At 36.8% G+C, this 12,663-nt stretch overlaps 2 protein-coding genes and 1 non-coding gene across 3 annotated transcripts; 1 reads left to right on the top strand and 2 right to left on the bottom strand.

The window, feature by feature from the left end:
• Positions 1–7: 7 nt before the first annotated feature.
• TRNAT-AGU lies at positions 8–81 on the bottom strand. The gene has a single exon. It is a non-coding gene; the product is annotated as a tRNA-Thr (tRNA).
• Positions 82–1,150: 1,069 nt separating this feature from the next.
• On the top strand, positions 1,151–7,630 carry LOC111446291 (calcium-transporting ATPase 1-like). Its single transcript, XM_023085037.1, has 8 exons — positions 1,151–1,305; positions 1,391–1,778; positions 2,195–2,249; positions 2,340–4,288; positions 4,399–4,557; positions 4,979–5,150; positions 5,244–5,542; positions 5,646–7,630. The coding sequence occupies exons 2-8, from the start codon at positions 1,602–1,604 to the stop codon at positions 5,892–5,894; spliced, it is 3,060 nt and encodes a 1,019-aa protein (XP_022940805.1). The 5' UTR covers positions 1,151–1,305; positions 1,391–1,601; the 3' UTR covers positions 5,895–7,630.
• Positions 7,631–8,572: 942 nt separating this feature from the next.
• On the bottom strand, positions 8,573–10,126 carry LOC111446292 (cyclin-D5-2-like). The gene is made up of 5 exons (XM_023085038.1): positions 9,752–10,126; positions 9,585–9,671; positions 9,214–9,505; positions 9,000–9,136; positions 8,573–8,919 (listed from the first exon to the last, which is right to left on the bottom strand). Exons 1-5 carry the CDS (start codon positions 9,938–9,940, stop codon positions 8,692–8,694), a joined length of 933 nt encoding a protein of 310 aa, XP_022940806.1. The 5' UTR covers positions 9,941–10,126; the 3' UTR covers positions 8,573–8,691.
• Between the last annotated feature and the right edge of the window lie 2,537 nt (positions 10,127–12,663).

Here is a 12,663-nt window from a genome sequence, read left to right as displayed (position 1 = left end):
ACACTAATGCTCTCGTTGAGAGTCGAACTCAAGACCTCCCGCTTACTAAACGGGTGCTCTAACCAACTGAGCTACGAGAGCATTTTTGTTTCTGAAAATTACTATATCTTATCTAATTATTTGTTATTTATAAATAGTTTAAATTTAGTTAAAGTTGGAATACATGCATCTACCCCAAATAGTATTTTAATTTTATAGTCTGTGCATTTAATCCTTTTACTTACTTTTGTCTATATGCCGTTAAACACAAGAAACAGCTAAATTAAAAAAAGTTATGAAACACATTTACTTTTGTATTTATACCGATGGATTTTGTAATGATAATTATTTATATTTAATAAAAATAAGTAGATAAATAAATAAATTAGAGATTAGAGAATAAAGTTGATATTTACTTTTAATGAATTTTTATAGTAATGACTCAATTATCATAACATCCTTTTTCAACTCTTGATGAGTTGGAGGCCTCATGTTTTTTTTTTAACTTTGAAAAAACCAACCATTAAATAGTTATCAATCAACTTTCTCATAAAATTTAAGGTTAAATTAATAAAAATATTATTAATTTTTGTATTGTATTAAAAAAAATCTAAAAATACCCGTAAACTTAAAAAAAAATATATAAAAAATAACTATAAACGTCCCTAGATTGTTAATATTTTTGTTTTAAAAATATTATTAAACTTTTAAAAGAGTTTCAAAAATACTTTTTAAAAAGTTTAAAAATACCTTTAAATTTTAATATAAATACGTGTGAATCTTTAAAAGTAAATTAAAAAGTTTATAGAGAATTTATATATTAATTTGATGTTACTTTTTAAAATTGAATGGGTATTTTTTCGTAAGAATTTTTTATTAGGTTAGAAGTGTATTAATAATTTTTTTTGAAATATTATAAAATTCAACAAAATACTAACCATTTTAATATAAAACTAATTCAAAAATATTTTTAAACTAAATATAAAATTTAAGAATATTTTTATTAATGGATGGACCAATACTAATTATTATTTTTTTCCTGAACACAAACTTTGAGGAGTGCTATTTTGTTTTTATATATAATTTAGTAAAAAATAAAAAATAAAAGTATAATAATTTTGAAATATTTATTTAAAAAATATAAAGGGAGAAAACTGGAGAAGATAGAAAATGGGATTCAAAATTTAGAGACAAAGCCCTCCAATCCACGGTAACTGTAATAGCCGTCAAAATGGTCCAAACCAACCAATTATAAATAGATTTCGCAGAATCAGCCACCGGAGCCCATGGAGTCCAAAACAAGCTGCCTGAGCTGAAGATTCAAAGGTTGTTTTCTCTTCTGTGTTATTTGGACGAACTAAGCCTCTCTGTTCATTCTTCATTGCTCACGTTTCCTTGTTTCTGGTAATAGTAGAACAAGTGAAGCGCAATTAGAAACTATTGTATCAGATCGAGGACTCGGAGGAGGCCGATTCTTTTCATCTTCTGACTCCGTTTTTATCGCCCTTTGTCGTGGCTTGATTTGTATGCCGATCTTGAAGCTGAAGCAAGATCTAGAGTTGTTGTTTTTCTTTAATAGCTGTAGATCTTGAAATTGAAGGTCAGAAGGTAATAGAGTAGGGATGGAAAGTTATTTGAATGAGAATTTCGGGGACGTTAAGCCGAAGAACTCATCGGAAGAAGCGCTTCAGAGATGGAGGCGGCTTTGCTGGTTGGTGAAGAATCGTAGAAGAAGGTTTCGATTTACTGCTAATCTCTCTAAACGATTTGAGGCTGATGCTATTAGACGCTCCATTCAGGTTTCTCATTGATTCTAATTCTTGCCCCCCTTATCATATCCTTGAACCTAAGAGCTTGATGTAGTAGGTGGATGTTCTGAAGTTACTGAATCCGAATAATTACTCCGTTTTCTTTTCTTTTGTATCTTCAATTCTATATATGGTCCAATCTGAATAAGAGATTTCAATTCCATTTTGTCACAACTCGTGAAAATATGCAAGTGGATGTAGAAGTATGTTCAAGGTGTTCATTATTAGTTTGTGATGGTTTTGGAAGTTTTTGGACGGAGTATAGGTGTGATAACTAGTCACTGTAAACTTGTTTTTCACAATTTTCTAATATGCATCGGAGTCCAATCTCGAACAACAACTATGATCTGCAATACGATTTTCTTTTCTTATAATGCGGAATTGTTCTTTTTCAACCTCTGTTGCAGGAGAAGTTCAGAGTTGCAGTTTTGGTTTCACAAGCAGCGCTTCAGTTCATCAATGGTAATTAAGGAAGGTTTTGATTATGCGATCAACTGAAAATTGTGGTTATACATTAGTAATTCACGTTGAATTGTCTTTGAATGCCTGCAGGGTTGGATTTGTATCCTGATTACGTTGTGCCTGAAGAGGTCAGACAGGCAGGTTTCGAAATTTGTGCAGATGAAGCAGGCTCCATTGTTGACGGCCGTGATGTGAAGAAGCTGAAAATTCATGGGGGTGCAGAGGGTATTGCAACTAAGCTTGCTACATCAACGGAGACGGGCATCTGTACTACAGACCATTTGATAAAGAAAAGACAAGACATTTATGGAATTAACAAATTCACCGAAAGCCCATCTCGAGGATTTTTGCTCTTTCTTTGGGAAGCTCTCCAGGATACAACTCTAATGATACTCGCTTTCTGTGCTGTAGTTTCCCTTCTTGTTGGCATAGCGATGGAAGGATGGCCGAAGGGTGCTCATGATGGGCTCGGCATTGTTGCGAGTATCTTACTTGTTGTATTTGTCACTGCTACCAGTGACTATAGACAATCGCTTCAGTTCAAGGATTTGGACAAGGAAAAGAAGAAAATTGCGGTTCAGGTTACCCGAAATGGGTTGAGACAAAAGATTTCTATATACGAACTTCTTCCTGGTGATATTGTTCATCTTGCCATGGGTGATCAGGTACCAGCAGATGGACTTTTTGTTTCAGGGTACTCTCTTCTGATAAATGAATCTAGTTTAACAGGTGAGAGCGAACCAGTTAACGTAAGTTGTCAAAACCCTTTCCTCTTGTCCGGAACAAAGGTTCAGGATGGTTCGTGTAAGATGGTTGTGACTTCTGTAGGCATGAGAACCCAATGGGGAAAACTGATGGCCACTCTAAGTGAAGGAGGAGATGACGAGACTCCTTTGCAGGTAAAGCTAAATGGGGTGGCAACAATTATTGGTAAAATAGGCCTGTTTTTTGCTGTCATAACTTTCGCTGTATTGGTTCAAGGATTGTTCACTCGCAAGCTACGAGAAGGGTCTTACTTCAGCTGGTCCGGAGATGAAGCAATGGAAGTTTTGGAATTTTTTGCTGTTGCCGTAACTATTGTTGTGGTTGCTGTGCCCGAAGGGCTGCCTTTGGCGGTGACACTGAGCCTTGCTTTTGCTATGAAAAAGATGATGAACGATAAGGCACTTGTCAGGCACTTAGCTGCTTGTGAGACGATGGGATCAGCTACTACTATTTGTAGTGACAAAACTGGGACATTGACGACTAACCACATGACTGTTGTGAAAGCCTGCATCTGCACTAAGGTCAAGGAAGTTGGCAATTCTATTAAGTGTTCTGATTATCGTTCAGAACTTCCCGACTCCGCTGTTGGTATTTTACTGCAATCGATATTTAACAACACCGGTGGAGAAATCGTCAAGAACATAGATGGCGAGAATGAAATACTTGGGACGCCCACCGAATCTGCTCTTCTGGAATTCGGCCTTCTACTTGGTGGGGATTTTCAGAAAGAACGCCAAAAGTCAAAGATCGCGAGAGTCGATCCCTTCAATTCTGTGAAGAAACGAATGGGTGTTGTTTTGGAGCTCCCAGCCGGTGGCTTCCGCGCACACAGCAAAGGTGCTTCAGAGATCGTTTTGGCTTCATGCGACAAATTTCTTGACTCGAACGGTGAGGCAGTTCCTCTCAATGAAGTGTCCATCAACTTTTTGAAGGAAACTATCGAAGAATTTGCGGGAGAAGCTCTTCGAACATTGTGCTTGGCTTACATGGACATTGAAGGTGAGTATCAGTCTGAAAGTCCGGTTCCCACGAGTGGCTACACGTGCATAGGAATTGTTGGTATTAAGGATCCCGTTCGTCCGGGTGTCAAGGAGTCTGTTGCAATTTGCAAGGCCGCCGGTATTACCGTACGGATGGTTACGGGAGATAACATCACCACCGCAAAAGCAATAGCCAGGGAATGTGGAATCTTGACTGACGATGGCATAGCAATTGAAGGTCCTGAATTCCGTGAGAAGGAGGAAGAGTGGAGTGAAATAATACCAAAAATTCAGGTACATTTAAAAGAATTTTGATTCTGAAACTATAATACTGTCATACATCCTCTTAATATTAACCCTGCAAGAATTGGTGTGCTGAACAAATTTTGGTATTTCTTGTTCAGGTCATGGCTCGATCTTCACCAATGGATAAACATACTCTTGTAAAGCACTTACGGACCACTTTTCAAGAAGTTGTTGCAGTGACTGGGGATGGCACAAATGATGCTCCGGCGCTCCATGAAGCAGATGTTGGATTAGCTATGGGCATTGCTGGGACTGAGGTACTTTTTAATATGATTGAGGATGGTTGGGAGAGAGTCCCACGTTGGCTAATTAAGGAGTTGATCATGAATTTATAAGTAAGGAATACATCTCCATTGGTATGAGGCCATTTTGGGAAAAATTAAAAACAAGTCATGAGAGTTTAGACTCAAAGTGGACAATATAAAAACACAGTTGAGGACAATATAAAAACACAGTTGAGATCTGTGATTCCGACCATGAGAGCTTAGACTCAAAGTGGACAATATAAAAAAACTATTAATTTAGCTAGTTATTTTCCCATTGAACATATTGTTGTTAAATTTTTGTTAGTGGGAGGTTCGGTCTAGTTGGATGGGTTTCCTGGTCAAATAATTAATCTTTTACCGAACATATTGTGTAGACACGATTTTTAAGTTAATGGCATAAAACGTAATGCAGGTGGCAAAAGAGAGTGCTGATGTAATAATTCTCGATGACAACTTCTCTACAATTGCTACTGTTGCCAAATGGGGACGTTCAGTTTACATAAACATCCAGAAATTCGTTCAGTTTCAGCTAACTGTGAATGTGGTTGCCCTCATCGTCAATTTTTCTTCAGCCTGTTTGACAGGTTAGCTGACATTGATTTTTTTAAGGTACATTATCCCTTGTCTAAGTGAAAAGTTCAAGGACAATACTTCATTTGCGAGTGATATTTTCTCAGGAAATGCTCCCCTCACTGCTGTGCAACTGCTATGGGTCAATATGATAATGGATACACTAGGAGCACTTGCATTGGCAACTGAACCTCCTACTGATGACTTGATGAAGAGATTGCCAGTTGGTCGGAAAGGGAATTTCATCAGCAACGTGATGTGGAGAAATATCTTGGGGCAGTCAATATATCAGTTTGTAATAGTTTGGTTTCTCCAGACAAGAGGGCAGGCTCTTTTTCATCTTGATGGCCCAGACTCTGAATTGATACTGAATACACTGATTTTCAATGCATTCGTCTTTTGTCAGGTAATTTGTTTCTCCCAATTCTTTCCCTCTACACAGATGCTCGATTTCTGATACTAGCAGAATGGCATCCATGTTCCTGTTGATAAATTTCTGGTCCATGTAGGTTTTCAATGAGATAAGCTCAAGAGACATGGAGAAGATAAATGTGCTTGAAGGAATATTGAAGAACTATGTCTTTGTGGCAGTTCTCGCTTGCACTGTACTTTTCCAGATCATAATCATCCAATTCCTGGGGACATTTGCAAACACCTATCCTCTAAACTCCCAGCAATGGTTTGTCACCGTGTTGTTTGGATTTCTTGGCATGCCAGTTGCAGCAGCGTTGAAGATGATTCCGGTAGGATCACACTGAAACCGGTATCTTCTCAACTTAGCCGAAAATTCAAGATTCTTTTACCAATATTTTTGGAGTCATTACCTCACGAAGTTTGATTTACGTTTACCTGAATTTTAACCATACCTTTTGTGAATCAATTATACAAGCTACCAAAACCTCGAGGTAAGGATAACCTTGTCCAGCTGGAGATCTTTCTTGTATATTTGGAGCCGGCTTGCCATTCCGTACTATGTTTTTAGATTCAAGATAAGACACAGGCCACAGAGGAGAGACTAATAGAGAGAGAGAGAGCGTTCTTGGCGGCGCAGGGAACTGGGCTTATTTGTTCCAGTTCACGATGGTATGATTGGAAGCTGTGCCAACCATTAGAAAATTGTTTCTTGGTTCAATTTGTTTGAGGGTTTAGCAAATTGCTGCGGGTTTCAAGCTGTGGTTTTTGTTAAACCAGAATGGGATCTTCTATGCATTTATTGAATTCGGTGTATTTGGATTCTTCTCTGTGATTTATTGCCTAGTTCTTTACTTTGTGATGAACATCATCACTCAGATGATCAAAATCTACAGCTTGTAGCAGTTTTTCAGTTACATTTTCATCGTTTCATCCATGCCCCCTTAAGCTACGCTTGGTATAAGTGATCAAGGGAATGGTATTTAAGCTATGCTTAGGCTGATACAAGAAGATGACTAGCCATGGTATTTGTAGTTGTTGTAAATGCCTGAACTTAGTCTGTGAAAGTTGTCAGGAGTCCTAATGAACTATAGTGACTAACTTTGAGAAAGGATCAAGCCAAAGATGTTAATGCTGATATGGATATTCTACCATTTGATTCCTCGACTATTGTATCAGCTGTCTTTCAATGGTAAATTGGGCCTTTCACTTTTCCTTGAGAGGGAGGAGGGCTCACCAGATGCAGGAGCGTAGCAAAAGGCTGAAACAAGAATGCTCTTTATATCTCTCAACCATACTTCCGATTGACAGCTCAGGCTTTTGGCACCGCCCATACCCTTCAATCAACAAACTAAAGAAGAAAGCATTGGAAGGAGAAGGTTCCTTGAAAAATAAAGCCTTTGTCACTTCATCAAGATACATCACTCTCAAATACTACTCAGTCAGTCATCTTCTCTTTTGTTGTTTTTCTCTCCTTTGACAAATCATAGCCAAACTCCTCCATGGGATGGTATCAACACCCCACCGTCCAAAACCCCTTTGCCATCACTGTCTGTATTCTACATTCAAGAAAAGATTGCAGTCGACCAACTTAGCTTGTGAGTCACTTAGCCAGTGTTGGATATAAAAATATGGGTGTAGAATTACAGTAGCTTTTGATGGGTATTCTTTTTTAAAGCCAATAAGGGGAATCCGCGTGTCAAGTTGCATGGGAAATAGGCATCCTATGCCAAAGAGAAAGAGAAAGTACCATTGTGGTAGAAGTACTTAATCTTCTTTTGCTATGTGTTTTTTTTGACTGCACAGCTTGGATTCCCATTCAGCAAAACAACAATTCTACTGATAGCTGCAAACAGTATCCCTAGCAATCTCTGGGACGTCAACCTGATCTGACCGTATCTCCCCCTTGCCTCCCATCCATAGGACTCCCTTTTTTGTTTGCTTCCTCTCTCTCTCTCTCTCTCTCTGGTTGGTGAATGTGAATGAAGAAGACTCTATTTACCATAGTCTTGGTGAATGGGTAAATCTGTTTGTAGTTTTATCTTTCAATTGACTTTCATTCCCCCATCTTAGTCTTGGTAAATGGGTAAATCTGTTTGTAGTTTCATCTTTCTATTGACTTTCATTCCCCCATTGTTGGGATGTTTATCTTTCTGTAAAAGCCAAGGAATTATTCGCTTAGACTTTCATTGGATGGATATGAACTTTTTGGTTTTGCTTGAACATTGAATGGTTAACTCCATAGTGCACAAAAAATCAAGTTTCATTGAAGGTTGAATTTGAGTTTCTGGTTCAAATTCAACAAACAAGGTCTTAGGAAAACAAAAAAAAACCCAGCTGAAGCTTTTTTTCTTTCTTTCTTTCTTTCTTTTTTCAGGGAAAAGAGCTTGGCCCCACCTCGAAAGGCTTGCCCCAAACATTCAAACATATCCAATCACTTTCACCTTTTACAAAGAAACATTTTTGAAGGCTAAAATGAAGCAAAGATGCATCAAATCACAATAAAACAGAGCCTTGTCCATCACTACTCGGCTCTTTTGAACACTTCCCCCCCACACCCCCGAGAGAGCGAGAGAGCCTCTTACTTTCACTTCTCAACTTTGTTACAGCCTTTTCAAAGACACACAACCAAGAAAGCATCCCCCTAGCATCCCTTGAAAAGCCAGGGTTTTGCAGAGACAGCTAAAAGAGGACCAAAAAAGCAGTAAAAATAAATAAATAAACAAAAGAACCAACCCATTTAAGCAAAGAGAGTGAAAGTGAACATCTAGTAAGAGTGTCCTATAAGCAGCAGTAGCAGTAGCAGCTTTCTTTCAAGCCCCCTCCTCCCTCGCCCCCCTTATGGCCTCCTGGTCCTTCCCCTATCACTTTGCCCTAATAAATATCACAATCAGCTTTTGTTCTTCACCTTTCACTTTTCCTATTTTTACATGCAGAGTTGCACCCCAATAAATCTGCCCCCTTTTTTCTTTTTAATTTCTCTCTTCTTTCTGCATTTGCTTGTTTTCTGAGAAAACTTCATCAATAAACCAACAAATCAAGCCATTATTGTATCATAAAACCCCCTAATAATCATCACAAGTCATTTGTGAGAAGGAGAAAATTTAAACAAACAAAAAAAACATTCCTCATTTTTTGTTTCTCTTAACGGAGCCGCTTTGCTTCACCCACACCACATTCTTCATCACAGTTACTGAAGTTTAGCCGTTTTCTTTTTGATGCAATCGCTGATGTTACTGATGAATTTGATGAACAATCCATTGATTTCATTTGGGTTGGTGATAAATCTGGTGATTTCAAACATTCTGCTTCTTCTCTGCATTTTTCTAATCTCAGTTCTTGCATCAGATTGTAACATGAAACCACATCTTCCTGTGAGCACAAAGGATTCAGCTGAATAGAGTATTGGAAAACAGGAACAAAAAGGGTCCCAATTTGTTGATGGAACTTACTATTTCGAGATATCTACATTGAGAAATGGTGTTCATCTTCATTTCCAAGGCTTTCCTTGTTAATCTGTCATCCATTGCTGCTAAAATGGCTGTGGCTGCTGCTACTACAGAAGGCCGATGGTTTTCTGTGCTTCTTTCTGCATTCAGGATTTGAATGTCATGAATGAACAAAATCCGATTGATGAACTGACGAACATCAGTTGAATGAAAATACCTCTAATCAAAACCCAGATGAGTTCAACAATCTGAGAAACTTTATTGCTTGGTGGGGATTCAATGGATAGTTTAGATATGAAATAAGGAATGAAAGAGAAGGGAGTTGTTGAACCCATCTTCCATTCCAATGTGTTCAACACCAAAAGCTCCATTCTTTGGATTACTTTGCTTTCAAAGTTGAAATCTTCCACTGGAAATTCTGAAAGAGCTGGAACCTTCAATTCCTCCATTTTCGCCGCTAAAGAAAGACAAGCCACTGCCAGTAACCTAACTGCCCACACCTTCTCGTTCTGCAGCCATGGAGGTTTGGATTAACAGAGCAAAATCAACAAGCCATTGCCAGAGGAAATGGAGAAAGTGAAAGCTTACAGTAATGGCCCGCCGGGAAAGGAACCGATCGAAGTACATAATTGAAAGATAAGCGGTCTGGAAACCGAATCCAAACACAGCTCTGGTCTGTAAAATTAGAACAATCGTCAAGTCAATTGAGTTGAATCGAATGAATCAAACAAAGAAACAAACAAAAGAAGACTAACTTTGAGAATCCATGCAATTGCTTCCAAACGAGCGCATTTGACCCAGTTCCCAAACACCAAAGATTTATCATTTCTAAACCCGAAACTCATCTCTTTTGCAAGTAACGTATCCACATAGTCGTCCTCTGCTGGGCTGCTTCCATTTCCAATGTCAATGAATGAGTGTTCATCGACAATCTCATCATCCATTTCTGGAACATTCAAGATGGATCCGATTACAGACAACCAAACCCAGATGAACGTGGAGAAGATGGGTCAAATTGAAGGCCAGAGAAGCAGAGGTGGGTGTTGTTGAGAAGTTGCAGAAGAACCAAAGGATTCATAAACCAATCTGGGTTCTCTCAGAACGTGGCGAGATTTTACAAACTCTTTTTTCTTTTTTCTTTTTTTTTTTCTTTGTGGGTTTAGAGAGAGAATTGTTGTTGAATTTGGCTTTGAAAGGGAAGACCAGAATTTGACTGAACCCAGAGGCTCTGTGTGCGCGCTTTGGGCTTGGATTGGACTCCACAGAAACTGTTTGAATATACGCGAGTGAACTGCACGCTCCAATTACGGTACACATTTCTCACTCCCATTTATATTAATACCATTGGTTATTACCCTACCAGAAGCAAGCACTTTCTTTATGTGTATGCATGCATGTATGTATGTATGAATGTATGTATGTATGTATAAAAATGTGGGTAAGACAAATTTATAAACAACATTTGAGATTTAATTTAATTAAAACTTTTAAAATTATAAAAATTATATATTACAACTAATCCAAACTATATATTTAAATTTTAAATATGACGTGGCATTTTTCTTTTTCTTTTTCTCTTTCTTTATTATTTATTATTATTAGTTCATTGACCAGTCAAATATAGCCACGTTATTATTACAGAAATAACTTCAGTCTACCCATGACCATTATCGTACTTTCCCAATCCTCACTCTTTTGCTTTCATTTTTTTACTTTTTTTTTTATTTATTATTACTTAAAATCTTTTGGAATTTAAAATTTTAAAACTAAATACTTTTGAAAAAAAATTATTATTTTTACCTTTTTTCTTTTTTATGAATGTGAATTGAATAAAGTTTTTACTTATTAAAAGTCACTTTCATTTTCATAATAAGTCAAGTATTTTAAATCTTTTGGAAAGTATAAAGACGTTTTTACCCATTTCTTTCTAATAAAGGGCATCCAAATATTTCAGCTCACGTGCGCATCAAAGTCTAAAGGCCCTTTTCTTGGGAGGAGGGTAAAACGGTCTATTTTAAAAAATAAAAAGTAATAATTAAATTTAATTTAAGACGAAAAACCTTTTAATATATGTTATTTAACCTTTTATTCACTGTATTTAGCACGTGCTGCATGCAATATACTTTTTTTTTTTATTATGTTAAAATGATATTATTTTTCGAAATTCGAGTATTGATCAAAATTATGTTTAATCACAAATAGAATAATAAGCAAAAGAATTATGATGATAAAAATGATTAATACATTGTAAATGAAATAAAATCCAAAAAAAGCAGCAAAAATGGACATATCCATTAAAGAGAGGAAATTCAAGTTGGGTTTTTTTTTTTTTTTATTTAATTATTTATTATTAACATTTAAAAAAAAATATATTTAAATATTTAAATAAGAGTGGATGGTAACACGAGATCCAAAGAGCTAAGCATGGGAACCGACAGCTTATGAGATACTTTTTTTATTATATGGTCAATTTTCTTGAAAATATTTCTATTCAAAATTTAATATTTTTTTTATTTAATTAAATTTAAAGTTTCATTTCATAAAGTTAAACCTACTCAGAGTATATGATGGAATGAGTTGTTTTTTTTTTTATAATAAAAATAAAAAAGGGGGAAAAGTTCAATAAATTGTGGTAATATATATATTTAATTTGTTTGTATTAATTATTAATTAATAATTAATAAGAAGAAATTAAGGAGGATCCGGAATAATCAATTGATGACTGGAAAAAGAATCATTGGAGAACTCCAAAGTTGGCCCACCAGCCTGAATGATACCCATTTGGCATTGGCATTTGCTACCCACCCAAATTCAAAATTTTAATCTCTTTCATACCTTTTTGTCCCTTCTCATATACTTTTATCATATAATAAAGGTAAAACAATTATCCGAGTTTGGACGTAGACAACCTCGTTTTGAAATAAATGGTATATAAATGAATCGAGACCACTGTTTCGAAAGAGTTGCTAGCATTGCATATACATGTCGGCTGTGGATTGAGTGTTCTGTCAAGATTCTCACGCCTAATTTGGAATTGGCATGGAGGAGCCTTGGAATTCCGTACTCGAGGCTCTTTGTTTGGGCCTTTATTTTCTGCCCTTTGCCAGGCAGAGACAAGGGCTCTCCATTACTATTATTGTGTCTCCAACTTCAATGAATGCAAGAATGATCGTCTCCTTCCCATTTTACACGTCTTACTTATACAAAATGATCATCGGAGTTGCGTGTAGGGAATGGGAATGTGCAGTGGTTGAGAAAGAAGGGAAGCAGGCACATAATAGACACATAGGCAGTACTGGAAGAGATGGGTGGCTTGGCTCTTCACCAAATCACCACCCACCACATACACTTCGGCTGCCACTGCACACACTTAAATTATATGCCCATTTCCACATGCATTTTGTTTCCTCTCACCACTGCAACGAAATGACTCTATCCCCCTTTCTCTTTTTCTCTTTTCTTTTGCAGTTTCTCATCATTCCTTCCCCCTCCAAAACCTACAACAACAACAACAAACCCTTTACCCTTTACCCTCTCACCCATTTCATTTCATTCTGACTACTTATGAATACTTATGAAGAAGAAGATAAGTTTATAAGTAAGAAACACTATATGTGAGATTCCATATTCATTGGAAGGACGAACTGAGCCTTGAAAAGGGTTGATT

Source organism: Cucurbita moschata, unplaced genomic scaffold (assembly GCF_002738365.1).
Source record: "Cucurbita moschata cultivar Rifu unplaced genomic scaffold, Cmos_1.0 Cmo_Scf00008, whole genome shotgun sequence".
Taxonomy (NCBI): domain Eukaryota; kingdom Viridiplantae; phylum Streptophyta; class Magnoliopsida; order Cucurbitales; family Cucurbitaceae; genus Cucurbita; species Cucurbita moschata.
This window is presented reverse-complemented; position numbering and strand designations above follow the sequence as displayed.

What these genes read in the sequence shown, in the direction of transcription:
- LOC111446291 (XM_023085037.1), top strand. Translation starts at nt 1,602, where the DNA reads ATGGAAAGTTATTTGAATGAGAATTTCGGGGACGTTAAGCCGAAGAAC. An exon ending in TTCTTCAGCCTGTTTGACAG is followed by an intron (nt 5,151 to 5,243) that starts GTTAGCTGACAT and finishes ATATTTTCTCAG; the next exon opens with GAAATGCTCCCCTCACTGCT. An exon ending in ATGCATTCGTCTTTTGTCAG is followed by an intron (nt 5,543 to 5,645) that starts GTAATTTGTTTC and finishes TGGTCCATGTAG; the next exon opens with GTTTTCAATGAGATAAGCTC.
- LOC111446292 (XM_023085038.1), bottom strand. Translation starts at nt 9,940, where the DNA reads ATGGATGATGAGATTGTCGATGAACACTCATTCATTGACATTGGAAAT. An exon ending in TTTCCCGGCGGGCCATTACT is followed by an intron (nt 9,506 to 9,584) that starts GTAAGCTTTCAC and finishes CCATGGCTGCAG; the next exon opens with AACGAGAAGGTGTGGGCAGT. An exon ending in AATGTAGATATCTCGAAATA is followed by an intron (nt 8,920 to 8,999) that starts GTAAGTTCCATC and finishes TTGTGCTCACAG; the next exon opens with GAAGATGTGGTTTCATGTTA.